The following is a 14,827-nucleotide window of genomic DNA, read 5'->3' on the forward strand; positions in this document are numbered from 1 at the left end:
TCCTATGGAAGATAGGTCAGCGATGGAGGGAAGCTTGCGACTCTGCTGATGGGAGGGATGGGAAGAGAAGTACTGCTGCTGCTGCACCCAATTGGGGAGGGGAAGAGAAGTGCTGCTGCTGCTGCACCCAATTAGGGAGGGGAGAAGGAAGACCAGGGAAGGGAGAGGAGAGGAAAGAAATGCCAAGGCCATGGGAGTGAAGGAAAGGAAAGGAGCTACCAGACCATGGAGTGGGGGGAGAGAGATGTCAGGGCATATAGGGGGAGGGGGAGGAGGCAGATGCCAGACCAGGTGAAAGGAAGAAAGGAGAGAAACAAAGGAGAAGAGATGCCAGATAATGGAGTGGGAGGGGAGATGGAAAGAGAGGGGAGAGATGCCAGGACATGGGAGGGAGGAAGGAAGGGAAACTAAAGGAGACAAAATGTCAGACCAGAGGGAAAGAAAGGAGAGGAGGTGCCAGAGAAGGAGGGAGAGGGAGAGGTAGTAGAGAGACGTCAGGGCATGGGGGGAGAGAAGGGAAGGAGATAGAGATGCCAGACATGGGGTGGAGTGGGAAGGAAGGAAGGAAATGAGAAAAGAGAGATGCCAGAGCATAGGGGAGGGGGGTGATGCTGAAATGAATCATGTACAAAGGAGAGAAAGGGCACAGGATATACAGTTTATTGAAGGGACATAGAAAGAGGGAAGATGCCATATGGAACAGAGAGGGCAGACACTGGATGGAAAGGGCAGAGAGGGTGGACAGTGGATGCAAGGGGCAGAGAGAGGGTGGACAGTAGATGGAAGGGGTAGAGAGAGAGAGAAGGCAGAGGCTGGGTAGAAGGGCCAAAGAGAGGACAAATGTTGCATGAAAGGAGCGAGGACAAATGCTAAATAGAAAGAAGAGAGCGAAGAGAAGATGATTAAAGCAGAAACGACAAAAGGTAGAAAAATTTTTTTTTGTTGCTTTATGTAGAATCAAGTAGTATTGTAACTATTGATTAAAGTTTATAAATAGGAAATGGAAATAAGGCAGTTTTGGGGGGACTAAACCCCTTTCCTCAGGTCAGGACAGGATACCATAGCTCGCAAAGGCAATGTGAGTTGATCGCATTGCCTTTGCAGTCTTTTTCTTCCTACCTCCCCGAGCCAGGCCAGGCGCGTACAAGCGCCGGACTGGCAAGACTTCACCTCCGACGTCAATTCTGACATCGGAGAGGAAGTTCTGGGCCAGCCAATCGCTGCCTGGCTGGCCTGGAACTTCCTCTCCGATGTTAGAATTGACGTCGGAGGTGAAGTCTTGTGAGTCCGGCGCTTGTACGTGCCTAGCCTGGCTCTTGGAAGCAGCAGGGAGAAATCGGCGTGCTGGCTTAGTGGGTAGAGAAAGAATCAGGGAAGTGGAGAAATTGGCATGATGGCTTGGGGGGCAGGGGGGAAAGAGAAAGAAAGAGAGACAGAAAGAAAAGGGGAGGGGCAGGAAGAAAAAAATATTGGATTTACAGTCAGAAGAAGGAAGTGCAACCAGAGACTCATGAAATCACCAGACAAAAATGTAGAAAAAATGATTTTATTTTCAATTTAGTGATCAAAATGTGTCTGTTTTGAGAATTTATATCTGCTGTCTATATTTTGCACTATGGCCCCCTTTTACTAAACCGCAATAGGGGTTTTTAGCACAGGGAGCCTATGAGTATCGAGAGCAGCGCAGGGCAGAGAGAGTACATTTAGTGCAGCTCCCTGCGCTAAAAACCACAATTGCGATTTAGTAAAAAGGGAGAGGGTGTATTTGTCTATTTTTGTATAGTTGTTCCTGAGATGGCATTGCATAGAATCGTCTGCCTTGACCTCTTTGCACTAGCATCTGCCTTGACCTCTTTGCACTAGCATCTTTCCACTATCAATCTTCACATTAAGTATTATTCACACATTCGGGCAATACAAGGTCTGAGAGTGTCTTCATGATTGATGGTTTGCACTAGCATTTGGGTTTGCACTAGCATTCGTCTGCCTTGACCTCTTTGCACTTTGCACTAGCGGAATAGAAATGATAATTAACATTTTCTCTGCGTACAGTGTGCTTTGTGTTTTTTTAAAATTTTATTGTTGGTAGGTCATTTTGACTTGGTCATTTTAAAAGTAGCTCGCAAGCCCAAAAAGTGTGGGCAACCATGCTTTAGAGCCATTTCTTGTATGACTGGATGAGCTATATTTATCTTTTTTTTAGTTGTTTAAATTCATGCAGAAATAAATGGCTAGATTGAACCTAATGACTTCATTAATGCCTTTCCCTTTTTTTAACCTCTATACCATTTGAAAGAGGGCAAATACTGCTTAAATTTAGTAAAAATATTCTGGCACAAGTGTCAAACCTTAAAAAAGGAAGTCATATTGAGCATTGGAAAATAATAATAATAATTAACTAATAAAAATAGTACACATTTAGGGCTCCTTTTACTAAGTTGCAATAGTGGTTTTAGCGTGCGCTTAGCGCGCGCAGAATTACCACATGCGCTAGATGCTAACGCCAGCATTGAGCTGGTGTTAGTTTTCCCGTGTAGTGTGGGGGTTTGCGCGCGCTAAAAATGCTAGTGAACCTTAGTAAAAGAGGGGGTTAATTTTCTCCACCACCAAATTTCCCCATCCCGCCCCACCTAGCTACTTTCTCATGCCACCGGATTGGAAAAAATTTCTGGGGAGAACACTAAGCTATTGAGGGACATCGATGAGATCTGAAAAAAAAAAATTGATTTAAGTTTGAAGAGGCTGAATTTATATTGAGTATTATAATGTATTGATGTGTGGCAGTGAGGCATAAAACATGTAAGATACATAGAGGATCCTTGGAGGTGGGGGAAATATTCATTTTAAATTGTTTTTCTTACATTTATACCTTATTCAGCCTGCATCAAAATTGGAGATTGAGTTAGGTCTGTGGTGTTAAAGCAGGAAGGAATGAGCAGAGAGTGGATGGACCTTGAGGTCTTTATTTGTAGTCAGCATCTTCATTTCTGTATGCATCAAATCTAGGGATTACTTTGGCAAAAAACAATCCCCCTTTAAAACACACATCCTGACCTTCTGTCCTCTCCTACTCTCTGCAGTAGCCAAGAAGCATGGCAAGCTGGTAGGCTTCCTGCGCACCTTTATGAAGTCGCGTCCCAGCAAACAGCGGCTGAAACAGCGCGGGATTCTGAAGGAGCGTGTCTTCGGTTGCGACCTCGGCGAACATCTCATGAACTCTGGCAATGATGGTAAGGAAGTGGGAAGTCCCAGCGCTGGGGTCCCCAGCAGAGATAGGCAGCCAACCCAGGTCGCAAGTACCTGGCAAGACCTCAAAGAGTAAAACAGATTTTATGCTGCTTATCCTAGGAATAAGCAGTGGATTTTAACAAGTTCTCCTTAATAATGGCTTATGGACTTTTAGGAAATTATCCAAACCTGTTTTAAACTGTGCTAAGCTAACTGCTTTCACCACATTCTCTGACAGTGAAGTCCAGATTTTAATTACACACTGAGGCTCAGATGCACTAAAACTAGTGATCATCGCTAAACCTGTTTTAACAGTTTCAGTGACGATCACATTTGCCGACCCAATGTAGAAAAACGGCTCACTGCCTAGTTTTCTGCACGATCGTTCACTCCCCGATCTGACCATGCAAATAAGCTGCCAGCTTCTTGTACAATCCCCCTTTATTCCAGCGGGTTATACAGCACCTGCCGCCAGGAACTGTAAGAAGCCTCAGATGATTGAAGTCTTAACTCCTCCCTCTGATAGCATAACCTGGAGCATGCCCCTTGGACACCAGTCTTTTGTTCCTACAAGCCAGCCTGTAGGAGTGTTGCTTTTGATAGTTTTCAATATTTTCTCAGTATTTTCCTTCGCGGGTTTGCCCTCGTGCTGTGGAGGTTTCCTGTGGGGACATCCTTGCGGCCGGAGATCGCAGATTGTTGGAGAATGTCTGCTTCTGGGGGATTCCCTACTCTGCAGTAAGCTCCCTGGCCAGCCTGCTAGTCAGATTGGGGCTATAGGATTGGGAGCTAGCTCACCCCAGGTTTATCCGCTAGTGTGTGCAGCGCAGGCTGAACGGTTCCGTGGACCGGGATCAGAGCCGACAGGACCAGGATCGGAGTGTGATCGGGATCAGAGACGAACTGCATGCCTCCGCTAGGTTGTTGCAGTATTTGAGGGTGACGGAGGTATCCAGCTGTGGTGGTCGGGCTGGTGGGACAGTCAGAAGACTTGAAATCCAGCTTTCTGAGGCTTTAGATCTCTCTACATGGGTTCCAGTATTGCCTGCAGCTTCTCTCATACAGCACAATGGAACATTGAGTAACAGACTGACAGATTGTTTTAGCGATTTTGGGGGTCTTAACCTTTTCCTATCGTGTGTCCCGGATGACGGGACATTCCAAAAATGACATAGACAGTGGATAAACAGTCTGTATGGACTAATAAAGAGCCAGGAACACAAAATATTTGAATTTACAGACATGACTTATTTACATTATGTTTACAATAGCCGTAAATGATAACGGTGAATAATACAAAATAATTACGATTGGAACCAGCGTAACGTAAAATTTATTACGATAGGAAAAGGTTAAAAAGAGGGGGTTTGGGTTGTTTCCCTACATGCCCTACCCCTCCCCACCTCTAAAATCTCCAAATTGCAATTTTGGGGGGATTTCTGTTCCTTTCCTGAGCTATTTTAATGCAAATCGGCACCCGCAGCGGCCATCTTGGATTTTTCCCAATTTGAATAAAACTATATTTTTAATAGTTAGAAGCTTCGTTTTTGCTCCAAACTTCACAGATGACTTCCTCAGGTCGAGATGGGATGGATTCATATCTCATTTGCGGCGGATGGCTGTCTGATGTGCAACTATGTTCTACGTGCACTGCGGCCCACGAGGGGGGCCAAAGTTTGCATGGATGTGGTGCCTTCCACTTCCAGGGAGACCCTACTTGAGCCTTCTGCCCCAATTTCCGTGAAAATCGCATCTGAGGGCTCTCGGGAGGGTGCTGGTGGTATATTGACAAAACGCAAGCATAGTTCTGGAGAAAAGCCTCATAAGTCTTCCAAGCACAAGGTGACTCTCGCCATGGGAGACCTTTTCCCCCCGGAATTTGTGAATATGCTCTATCAGGCGTATTTTGTTAAGAAGTCCATGCCTGTGGTCACCCCACCCTACGCCTCTGCTGGTCCCGGGTCTTTCGCTTTGTTCCCTGATGGGGACCCCGGAGTGGAAAAGGGTGATGCCCACGATTGTATCGGGCACTCTCTCGATCCCTCTTCTTTTGCAGGGAGGTTTGGTAGTGTCTGCAGATGTGGTAAACCTGGCAAAGCTCCATGATCAGGATTCGTGTGGGTCCCGGAACCTGGCTTACAATCCCATGGTACGCAGCTTCTTCAAACTTGCTAGTTTGGAGGACCTCACCTCATTACAGAATCTCTGCAGGAATTAAAGCTGCAGCCGGATCAGCTGGTCCAGGTAGAATGTTCTCTTATGAGTCATCAGAGGCTGGTAACTGCCTCCTTTCCTACTAACCCTGATGTGGTTCATATCCTGGCAGATATTTGGGATAACCCAAAGGTCCCCTTTAAATACGCTCGGGCAATGGCGAGGCTTTAGCCCATGGCGGTCGGTTTTACCAAGCGCTTTGCTTCTCCAAAGGTGGATTCAGCTGTGGCTCAGGTCACCAAGCGTACTTCCCTCCCTATTGACGGAGGGGTGGTCCTGAAGGATGTTCATGACTGGCATGTGGATTTCATACTTAAACGCCTGTTTGATTCAGCTGCGGCCGGTGTCAAGGCGGCAATAGCCTCGTCTTTCATTGCTCAGGCATGCCACTCCAAACTATGCTATGACCCTGATACTGTGGTGCTGCATGATTTGGATTTTCTCATATAGCTGATACCTTTTATAATATATTGAAAGTTTTTGCCAAGCTGGGCACTTATTCAGTGTCTGCCCAGAGGATGCTGTGGATCAGGCAGTGGTCTGGGGACTCCTCTTCTAAGTCCACCTTGAGCAAGTTACCCTTTAAGGGACAGCTTCTGTTTGGCCAGGGTCTGGATGACCTTATGGCAAGTGTACAAGACCGCAAACCCAAGGCTTTGCCAGGGAACAAGTCCCATCCAGCCAGGAGTTTGGGTGTTCTAATTTTTGCCTGTTTCGGTGTCCTCACCAGTACTCCAGTCCCCCCTCCTCAGGGCAGAGGTGCCCTTCTTTCAGGCCATGCTTCGGGGGGTCTGGCCGTCAGCAGTCCTCAAACAGACATCCAGAAGCTCCCCCTAAGAAACAATTCTGACGCCAGGCTCCCGATCTCTCTCCTGCACATGGGGGGGGGGGGGGTGCAGCTCTCGGCCTTCCTAGAGGAATGGGAGACCATCACGTTTGACCACTGGGTCTTGGAGGTTTTCTGCAACAGTCTCAAATTGGAGTTTCTCTGTCCTCTCTCCAAGTACTTTCTGGATTCCCCTGCAGGCTTCCCTGAGAAAACGCTTTGGGTGTAGGCCATGGTCCGCAGACTGTAAGATCTTCAAGTTTATTAAAAATTTGATATACCACCTTATTTATTTCAAGATGGTTATACATTGTAAAATAGGGTAAAAACAGATAGTATAATTTAACATAACTTTAACAAAAATAACATACGCGGTGATCGAGCCCATGCCAGGGGGCAACTTGGGCTTAGAGAGATACTCGATATACTTCATCATTCCAAAGGAAGGCTCTGAAGATTGGAGACCGATCCTGGATCTCAAAGCGGTCAATGCAGCGCTGAAGGTGCCCCACTTCCGCATGGAGACGGTGCATTCCGTCATTGCTTCAGTGGCACCGGGAGAATTTCTGGCCTCCCAGGACCTCATGGAGGCATATCTCCATATCCCCATCTTTCCAGAGCACAGAAAGTTTCTGCAGTTTCATGTCCTAGAGCAGCACTTTCAGTTTGCAGCTCTTCCATTCGGATTGACGACAGCACCCAGGACTTTCATCAAGGTGATGGTGGTAGTGGCAGCACATCTCTGCTCCCTAGGTGTCCTGGTCCATCTGTATCTAGATGGCTGTCTAATCAGGGCTCCCCCTCTGACTGAGGAGATCCAGTGGTGCCCCAGGTGGTTCACTTGTTGCAGTGTCTGGGTTGGGTGATCATCCTTCGTAAGTGTCATTTGAAGCCCACCCAGGATTTGGAGTACCTGGGGTCTGCTTTCACATGGGACAGAACAAAGTTTTCCTCCCCGTGTCCCATTAAGAGAAAATTTGGAAAGTCATCAGAGACCTTCTGGCCACTCCGACGGCCTGGCAGTATCTCCAGGCCCTGGGGCTCATGGTGGTGATGATCAATGTAGTTCGTGGGCCAGAGCCCGCCTACATCCTCTGCAGGAGGCTCTGTTGTCCCCATTGCTTGCCTTCCTGTTCTGGACGGCAGCAGTGCGCAGCAGCATGGAGTGGTGGTTGAGTTCCCTATCACTAGCCAGGGGTCTTCCACTCCAGATTTCGGATTAGGTGACACTGTCTATGGACACAAGTCTCTCCGGCTGGGGGGCCGTCTATATGTCTGTTCCAGTGCAGGGCCGGTGAGCACCCTCAGAGCGCAAGTGATCAAACAATCTCCTGGAACTGAGGGCAATTCGGCTGGCCCTCCTGCACTTCCAGGCTCGTCTCCATCATCGAGCTGTCTGAGTGTCCTTGAACAATCATCAGGGGGGCAAATGACTCAGTTGCTCTTTTGCTCGGTGGAAAGACATCTGGTAGCACTGTCCGCGACTCATGTGGCAGATGTGGACAACATTCAGGCAAACTTTTTCAGTTGACAGACGCTGGACTCCGAAGAGTGATCTCTCTCCTGGAAAGTGTTCAAGTGCATAGTTCACCAATGGGGGGGTCCCAGTGTTCGATCTCATGGTGACTGTGGCGAACAAGAAGGCTGGTTGCAACGACCTTGATGCTCTGGTGCAGCCCTGGCCCTAGGAGGGTCTTCTTTACGCCTTCCCTCTGTGGCCCATGATAGGGCGTCTGTTGTGTCAAATAGCAGAGCATGGTGGACTGATGATCCTGGTGGCTCCCGACTGGCCAAGGTGGCTATGGTATGCTGACCTGGTTCGGCTCCAGCGGGGTTGAGGGTTGCAGTTTCCTTGTTACCCTCGTCTCCTCACACAAGGGCCGATCACTCTGCAGGACCTGGACCACTTTAGTCTTACAGTATGGCTCTTGAGTGCATGGCCTTGACGGTCCAGGGCTATTCTACTGCGGTGATAGCCACGTTGCTTCACAGCAAATAGAAGTCCTCGGTGTACCAGCCGATAGGAGGATCTTTCTTCTCCCTCGGTTCCTCGGGTGCTAGAGTTTCTGCTGTATGGCCTGAAAAATGACCTTGCAGTGACTTTACCATGGGTTCAGATTGCAGGCTTGTCTTGCCTGGCCCTATTGTCTTGAAGGGCTCCTTGGTGGTTCATCCAGATGTGGTCTGTTTTCTACAGGGCGCGGTTCATCTGAGGCCTCCTTTGTGCCTCCCTTGTCTGACGCGGAATCTGAATCTGGTGCTCTGTTCCCTGGCTTGCCCACCTTATGAGCTTCTGGAGCAGGCGTCCTTGATGGATCTCACTATCAAGACTGTATTCCTCGTAGCTGTCACGGAGAGTTTCAGAGCTTCAAGCTCTTGTTGGGATCCTTTCTTGCGTATTACAGACACCGCGGTGTTCTTGCGTATGGTTCCTTCCTTCTGAAAGTGGTTTCTGTCTTCTATGTGAATCAGGAAGTCCGACTTCCAGCGTTTGATCCTTCCAGATCAAAGACCCAGGACCAGGTGCTGCGGTCCTTGGATGTGCGCAAGCTTTTGCTGCGGTATTTGGAGGTTACCAACAAGTTTCATGTCCAGTCCCTCCTGCCACCAAAGGCCCATCCCTGTGCCAGGCGTTCACCCAAACATCCCCTCCCCCTCTCCCTCCCCCTCCCCCCCCAAAAAAAGGCAAGAGGAATGCCCATTCCCTCCTGCCACCGGAGGTACCCCGAAATCTCCCCCCAACCCACCATATCTTTTTAGAGAAGTTGAAGCTGGAGGGAAGCTCAGTCTGTCCCGCTTGTAGACTCGCACTTCAAAATGGCGGGCCATTACCTCCTCGGTGCTTCATGTGATGCATGGAGAGGGGCCTAAGGCTCCTGTTTGGCTCAGATTCCTAAGGCCTCTCCTCTTGGGCCTTGCACTCCTCCCTCTTTATCCCAGGATACAAGGGGGAGGAGTCTAAGGCCCTGATTGGCTCAGTCAAGCCAATCAGGGCCTAGACCCCTCCCCCTTGGTGGCAGGAGAGACTGGGCGTCCCTCCTGCCGTTTTGCTGCTGTGGGGGAGAGTGGTCAGCATGATTTAGTTTTAATTTAAATTCTAACATCCATTCTTCAATAAATATATCCTCTACCATATGTCTAATGTATAGAATTGATTGAGAAAAGGACAAAATGATAGTGATATCATCAGTCAACTTTGAACCCAGAGAAGACAAATGTATATTAAACAATAAGGGGGAGAGTGGAGAGCCCTGCGGAATTTTCCATTTTCCTGAGAGTTCGTTATTAAATTTGACTTGATGAGAACGGGTGGATAGAAATCCTTCAAACCAATTGTATGCTTTTCCTTATATTCCAATTGTTGCCAGGCATTCTAAAAGTTTATCATGATCCACTAAGTCCAAAGCGCAACTCAGACTGCATGATCAGAGCACTGGAACCCTTGCTTAACATCCTGCATGGTAGAAATCCGCTTCATTGTTGGTGCTCTGCTGTTCCACTTGGCTTCTTTCCATCTAGTCTAAAATCATAGCGACAGCTCTTGGCCAGGGACCACAAATTGTAGCTGCCGTAAAACCCAGTTAATGTGAACCATGAGCCTGTCCTCTGTGACACCTTCTGCCTTGCTCAGTTAAAGAAGCAGAATCCTAGCAAGGGAGTCAAATTCAGATGAGCCACTCAAAATCAAACAAAGAGTATGACTGCGTAAAATTCAGTAGGAAAACAATTCCACAGAGAAAACTAAGAAACAAATATTTGAACAGAGAGAAGAGGGCCCTTGGTGTGGTTTCTCAGATCCTGATGGAAAACACAAAATACTGTTTACTTGGGGGCGAACTGACCATTTGAGCAACTGGGCACTGCCCTAGGGCCCAGAGTAAATGGAGGGCTCGGTACTCTTTCTCCACATGACTGACATCTATCTCTCCTTTGACCCCCTACCTGATCTGGCACTCTCATCCCCCTCCCTAATTTCGGCATCTCCTCTTTTTCTGAAATCCCCCTCCTCCCACTGCACATTTTACCTCAAAAGTTCCTTTCTCCAAAGAGAGCCCTGGCCTAGGCTGTCTGCCGCTAACTGAAACCACCTTTCTACTAAAGCCCATCCTTTTCTGATGTAACTTCTGGTTCCACAAGGGCGGGCTGCAGCAAAAAGAAGGTTTTGGTTAGCAGCAGACAACCTATGCTGGGGTCCTCAATGAAGAAAGGAAATTTTGAGTGGGAGGGAGAGCAGAACTTGGGGATTGAGGAGGGAGAGAGAGAGATTGGACTTGGGGAAGGGGGGCAGCCAGAGATATTGGAACCAGTTGTGGGAAAGAGGGCAGAGATGATAGAGTTGTGGAGGGAGGAAGAACCAGAGGGAGAGATATTGCATTTAAGGGGGGGGAGGAAGGGAAAAAAGATGTTGCATCTGGAGACAGAGGAGGGAGAGATATGGGACCCATGGGCGGAGGGGAGAGTAAGAGATGAGGAGAGATGTAGGACCTGGGTTAGGGGTAGGTAACTGGGGGTAGATAAATGAGTTTTGGACTCTCCTGGATCTGGTCATGTTTTTCAGGATGAAATGCTCATTTAGGTAGGTTGGGGCAGAGCCATTCAAGAATTTACTGAGTTACTGAGAATGATCATTGCTGTAACACAGAGGTGTATTAATAAGCAGTGTTTCAACTTGGTATTAGAGGCGCAGTCTTTCATTTCAAAACAAGAGTCTTCAGCCCTCATCCTCCCTGTGCTCCCTCTTCTCTGTCTCCACCAGTCTCTCATCTATTTCTCTCTTAGTCCCACAGGTCTTGCGCTGCTGCTCAGAGTTCATTGAGAAGCATGGCATTGTGGATGGCATCTACCGCCTCTCTGGCATCTCCTCAAACATCCAGAAGCTTCGGTAAGTCCTGAAGTAACAGCCAAGGGGAAGAGCCTGGAGTCCTCACACCTGGGAGCACACAAATCCATTGAAAAGAATTTCTTTTGCATACACACCTTAGCACAGTGAGATAAAGTACATAAGAATATAAGAGTTTCTAGCAGTGACCGGTCCAGGTCACAAGTACCCGAAAGAGTCCCAAAAAGTAACAAGATTTCCTGCTACCTACCCCCAGGGATAAGCAGCGGTTTTTCAAGTTTACCTTGAAAACTGGTATGGACATTTTTCCCAGGAATTTGTCCAACCCCTTTTTAAACCTAGCTATGAATTCCAGAGCTTAACAGTGTTTGAAAAACAACTTGGTCACTCTTCTCTGCAGCTTTTCAAATTCTGCTGTATGTTTTTTTGAGATGCTGTGACCAGAATTGCACGCAATACTCAAGGTGAGGTCATAGCATGGAGCAATAAAGAGGCATCATGATATTCTTTTTTTCATTCTCTGTTCCTTTCCCATTAATTCCTAACCTTCTGTTTGGGATATTTTTTTTTGGGGGGGTGGGGCTGCCATTGCCACATACTGAACAAAAGATCTCCATGTATTGTCCATGATGATACCCAAATCCATTTCCTTTGCAGTAATTCTTAATGGGAAACTTGACATTGTGTAGCTATAATTTGGGTTATTCTTCCCAATGTGCATTACTTTACATGACATATGAAAATGTAAAGTGATGCACATTGGGAAGAAAACTGAAATTATAACTATACAAAAGTGTGTCTCAATGCCTGTGGAGACAGGAGATAGATTCAATTGAAGTGCTGTGAGGTTCTGGGGAGGAGGAAGGAAGATCCAAGTGGGTACCTCAAGGTCATGGATAGGGAAACATGGATAACCGATTGGATTAGTTCTGTGCAAACTATGGAAGCAGCAACTGTACAGGCTACGGAAAAATCAATCATTCTGGATCCTAATTCTTCATTGGGGTGATTGCTGCTTTAAAAAATTGTATTGCTGTCTGCTCTGCTGCTGTTTGTGAATTGTAAGAAACCTCCCCCCCTTTTGTTGAAGTTTTTCATGTATATAAGGGGAAGTTATAAAGCTGCTTGTATTTCGGGCAACCAAAGGAAAGCAAGTGCTTTTTATGTGTATTTTTGCACTAGCTTTGAGCAAAAGTACCCATAAGAAAGTGCATACAGACCTTTCAAAACAAAATGCTCACATGTACTCCCCCTTGTCTGGAAGACAGGCAGAATACTTAGTTCTCAAGTATGAGAGTGACATCTGCTCATTTGAGCCCAGACCCAAAAAAACATAAGAAAGTTCTCTAAGCTTGAAGCTTTCTATCATAGTGAATGACAAATGTGTGAGGACTAATATCCTGCTCTTACAGATAAGCAATTCTACTTTCCCCAACTTAGATTTACTGCTTTGTGGTCACAGGTAAAAGAAGTGTGCTAATGGCTTTTAAAATTGCTCTCCCCATTTTATAGTCTGTTCTCTTACATTGTCCTGGCCCTCAGGGTTTTGCTAGGTGTTGCCACAGAATTCCTGCCTAGGCCTTGAGCATCCCTGGCAGTGTAAGATTTTAGTACTTCTTTGCATAAAGATTACTATAAATTTAGAAACTTGTATGTCTTCATTCTTCTTTTCTATGTTTCATTCCTTCCCCCACCTCTTTCTTGGCCACAGGCATGAGTTTGACAGTGAGCGGATTCCAGAGTTGGCACGAGATATTTACCTACAAGACATTCACTGCGTCAGCTCTCTCTGTAAACTCTACTTTCGAGAGCTTCCAAATCCACTGCTCACCTACCAGCTGTATGACAAGTTTGCTGTGAGTAATGAGTCTGGAAGGGACAGACTGCAGCCTATGGTTATACTAGCAAGGTTCAGAAATTGAGAGTGGGGGGTGATGTTAACCCAATGGAGTACAGGGATCAGGTGATCCATTACCATTGTCTTGGACCTGCAGGGATTGTGGTGAGGAAGGAAGCTACTGTTGTGAGGATTAGACTATTCTTTAAGGACAAATAGGACATTACGGGATCAGTATTCAGCTGTTGGTGGTGAGCGTTTTTGCTCACTGCTGATGGTGTTGTTTCCAGATATTCAAAGCCTGGCATGTGTCAATTTTGGCTTTGAATATCCAGTTCTTTTTAAGCCCGCTAACACATCTGCTTAAAGTGGATATTCATTACTTAAGCAGCTACTGCATAAAAATAGGATGGACCTTTAAGGTAGTGGTGGTTGGTGATTCTTTTCTCAGGGGTACAGAGGCGTCCATCTGTAAACCAGACATGATGTCCTGCTGTCTGCCTTGACCAAAATCCATGATGTTATGGAGAGCTTGCTGAGACTCAGCCAGTTATAGGTCAGTTTCTAATCTTTGCTTTTTAGCAAAATGAACTGGAGGAGTTGCCGTACAATAAGAGGCTAGAGAAACTGGGCCTCTTCTCCCTTGAAAAGAGGAGACTGAGAGGGGACATGATCGAAACATTCAAGATATTGAAGGGAATTGACTTAGTAGAGAAAGAGAGATTGTTCACCCTCTCCAAGGTGGAGAGGGCACTCTCTAAAGTTAAAAGAGGATAGATTCTGTACAAACATAAGGAAGTTCTTCTTCACCCAGAGAGTGGTAGAAATCTGGAACACTCTTCCAGAGGCTGTTATAGGGGAAAGCACCCTCCAGGGATTCATAGTAACATAGTAGATGACAGCAGATAAAGACCCGAATGGTCCATCCAGTCTGCCCAACCTGATTCAATTTAAATTTTTTAATTTTTTTCTTAGCTATTTCTGGGCAAGAATCCAAAGCTCTACCCGGTACTGTGCTTGGGTTCCAACTGCTGAAATTTCTGTTAAAACCTACTCCAGCCCATCTACACCCTCCCAGCCACTGAAGCCCTCCTCAGCCCTTCCCCCACCAAACGGCCATACACAGACACAGTCCGTGCAAGTGCATAAAACCCTTTAATAAAACTCATTGAACTTAAAAAAAAAAAAAAGACTATTTATATTTTATATTTACATTAGAGGCTCTGCTGTGGCAGAGACCAATTTACAAAGTATGTATTCTTCCCTATTAATATTTCCAAATCAATAAGTGTTTTTGCTTATTTGGAAATGTTAATTGGGAAGAATACATACTTTGTAAATGGGTCTCTGCAGGGGTGAAGAACTTTTGTGCACAAAAGAGGAGCGGGATTCGGGTGTGATAGTATGTGATGATCTTAAGGTGGCCAAACAGTTTAAAAAGGTGATGGCGAAAGCTGTAAGGATGCTAGGTTGCATAGGGAGAGGTATGGCCAGTAGGAAAAAAGAGGTATTGATGCCCCTGTATGATACTCTGGTGGGACCTCATTTAGGGGAATGACAAAGTGGGGATGGAACTGTACACATCAACCAAGGATAAACAAGCAGATGAATATTTATTGAAAAATGATAAAACAGTCTTTAATCAGATATTTATTGTTTTTCAATAAAAATTCATCTGCTTGTTTATCTTTGGTTGATGTGTACAGTTCCATCCCCACTTCTTCATTCTCTGCAATTTCCTCATGGGGTTCTTTTCCTTGTATTTTGTTGAGACCTCATTTAGAACATTGTGTTCAATTCTCTAGACCACAGGTGTCAAAGTCGGTTCTCGAGGGCCGGAATCCAGTCGGGTTTTCAGGATTTCCCCAATGAATATGCATGA

General features: G+C 46.4%; 1 protein-coding gene across 7 annotated transcripts in view; it reads left to right on the forward strand.

The window, feature by feature from the left end:
• Positions 1–14,827, forward strand: part of ARHGAP33 (Rho GTPase activating protein 33) — a 251,481-nt gene that overhangs the window by 186,662 nt on the left and 49,992 nt on the right. For all 7 annotated transcript variants that reach the window (XM_033962518.1, XM_033962514.1, XM_033962513.1 and 4 more), the window contains 3 exons: positions 3,081–3,230; positions 11,048–11,150; positions 12,820–12,964. In XM_033962518.1, coding sequence (XP_033818409.1) covers positions 3,081–3,230; positions 11,048–11,150; positions 12,820–12,964 — 398 coding nt within the window. The remainder of the gene's footprint in view (positions 1–3,080; positions 3,231–11,047; positions 11,151–12,819; positions 12,965–14,827) is intronic.

The sequence above is a fragment of the Geotrypetes seraphini genome, chromosome 11, assembly GCF_902459505.1.
Source record: "Geotrypetes seraphini chromosome 11, aGeoSer1.1, whole genome shotgun sequence".
NCBI lineage: Eukaryota > Metazoa > Chordata > Amphibia > Gymnophiona > Dermophiidae > Geotrypetes > Geotrypetes seraphini.